Source organism: Eurypyga helias, unplaced genomic scaffold (assembly GCF_000690775.1).
Source record: "Eurypyga helias isolate BGI_N326 unplaced genomic scaffold, ASM69077v1 scaffold45066, whole genome shotgun sequence".
NCBI classification, from domain to species: domain Eukaryota; kingdom Metazoa; phylum Chordata; class Aves; order Eurypygiformes; family Eurypygidae; genus Eurypyga; species Eurypyga helias.
Window position 1 is genome coordinate 1 of NW_010255536.1, and position 1,872 is coordinate 1,872.

Below are 1,872 nucleotides of genomic sequence, written 5' to 3' on the forward strand. Positions count from 1 at the left end.
TCCCGGGGGCGGCCCCGGCGGCCGCGGCCCCAAGTCCACCTTCCGCGTGCTGGAGAACTCAGCCCCGCACCTCCTGGACGTGGACGGGGAGAGCGGGCTGCTCTACACCAAGCAGCGCATCGACCGTGAGGCGCTGTGTCGGCGCAGTGCCAAGTGCCAGCTGTCCCTCGAGGTGTTCGCCAACGACCAGGAGATCTGCATGATCAAGGTGGAGATCCAGGACCTGAACGACAATGCACCGGTGTTCCCATCAGACAAACTCGGAAAATGCTGCGCCGGGCACCCGCTTCCCGCTCACCAGCGCCCACGACCCGGACGCCGGGGACAACGGGCTGCGCACCTACCTGCTCACCCGTGATGACTACGGCCTCTTCTCCCTTGATGTGAAGTCCCGTGGTGATGGCACAAAGTTTCCGGAGCTGGTCATCCAGAAGCCGTTAGACCGTGAGGAGCAGAGTCACCACACCTTGGTGCTGACGGCACTGGATGGCGGTGACCCACCACGCTCAGGCACAGTGCAGATCAATGTGCGCCTCATTGACTCTAACGACAACAGCCCCATCTTTGAGGCGGCCTCCTACGTGGTAGAGCTGCCAGAGAACGCACCTCTGGGAACTGCCGTCATCGACCTTAATGCCACCGATGCTGATGAGGGTACCAATGGAGAGGTACTCTACTCCTTCAGTGGCTACGCACCCGAGCGCGTTCGTGACCTGTTTAGCATTGACCCGCAGAGTGGCCTCATCCGTGTCAAGGGTAACTTGGACTATGAGGAGAGCGGTCTCATTGAGATTGATGTCCAGGCTCGGGACTTGGGCCCCAATCCCATCCCCGCTCACTGCAAGGTCACCGTCCGCCTCATCGACCGCAATGACAACGCACCTACCATTGGCTTTGTCTCCGTTCGCCAGGGAGCACTGAGTGAGGCTGCCCCACCAGGCACTGTCATTGCCCTGGTGAGGGTCACTGATCGTGACTCAGGCAAGAATGGGCAGCTCCAGTGCCGGGTGCTAGGCAGTGGTGGTGGGCCTGGAGCCGTCCCTTTCACCCTGGAAGAGAACTATGATAATTTCTACACTGTGGTCACCGACCGTCCCCTGGACCGTGAGACACAGGACGAGTACAATGTGACCATTGTGGCACGTGATGGGGGCAACCCCCCACTCAACTCCACCAAGTCATTTTCTGTCCGTATCCTCGACGAGAATGACAACCCACCTCGCTTCAGCAAGAACCTCTATGTGTTACAGGTGCCTGAGAACAACATCCCTGGAGAGTACCTGGGCTCCGTCTTGGCCCAGGATCCTGACCTGGGCCAAAATGGGACAGTCTCTTACTCCATTTTGCCTGGACATGTGGGTGACGTCTCCATCTACACCTATGTCTCTGTCAACCCCACCAATGGTGCTATCTATGCCCTGAGGAGCTTCAACTACGAGCAAACAAAGCACTTTGAGTTTCGTGTGCTGGCCAAAGACTCGGGTTCACCCCACCGCGAAAGCAACGCCACGGTGCGTGTCACCGTGCTCGATGTCAACGACAATGCGCCACTCATCGTCCTGCCCACACTCATCAATGACACCGCCGAGCTGCAGGTGCCACGCAATGCTGGGGTGGGCTACCCCGTGGGCACTGTCCGTGCCCTGGACAGTGACTTCGGGGAGAGTGGGCGCCTCACTTATGAGATTGTGGAAGGCAATGAGGAGCACCTCTTTGAGATGGACCCCACTAGCGGTGAGATACGCACCTTGCACCCCTACTGGGAGGAGCTCAGCCCTGTGGCTGAACTGGTGGTAAAAGTCAGTGACCACGGCAAGCCCAGCCTCTCCGCGGTGGCCAAGCTCATTGTCAGGGCCTTGGCAGGGCCCCTGC

The 1,872-nt window shown here is 59.5% G+C and overlaps 1 protein-coding gene across 1 annotated transcript in view; it reads left to right on the forward strand.

Annotated features, from left to right (window-relative positions):
- Window positions 1-4: 4 nt before the first annotated feature.
- LOC104510934 (protocadherin-17-like) overlaps window positions 5-1,872 on the forward strand; it is a gene marked incomplete at both ends in the record, with an annotated part of 2,415 nt that continues 547 nt past the window's right edge. Inside the window, 3 exon segments of the mRNA XM_010153347.1 lie at window positions 5-258; window positions 260-1,869; window position 1,872. The exon segment at window position 1,872 is cut by the window's right edge and continues 547 nt beyond it. Of these exon segments, the coding sequence (XP_010151649.1) occupies window positions 5-258; window positions 260-1,869; window position 1,872 (1,865 nt within the window).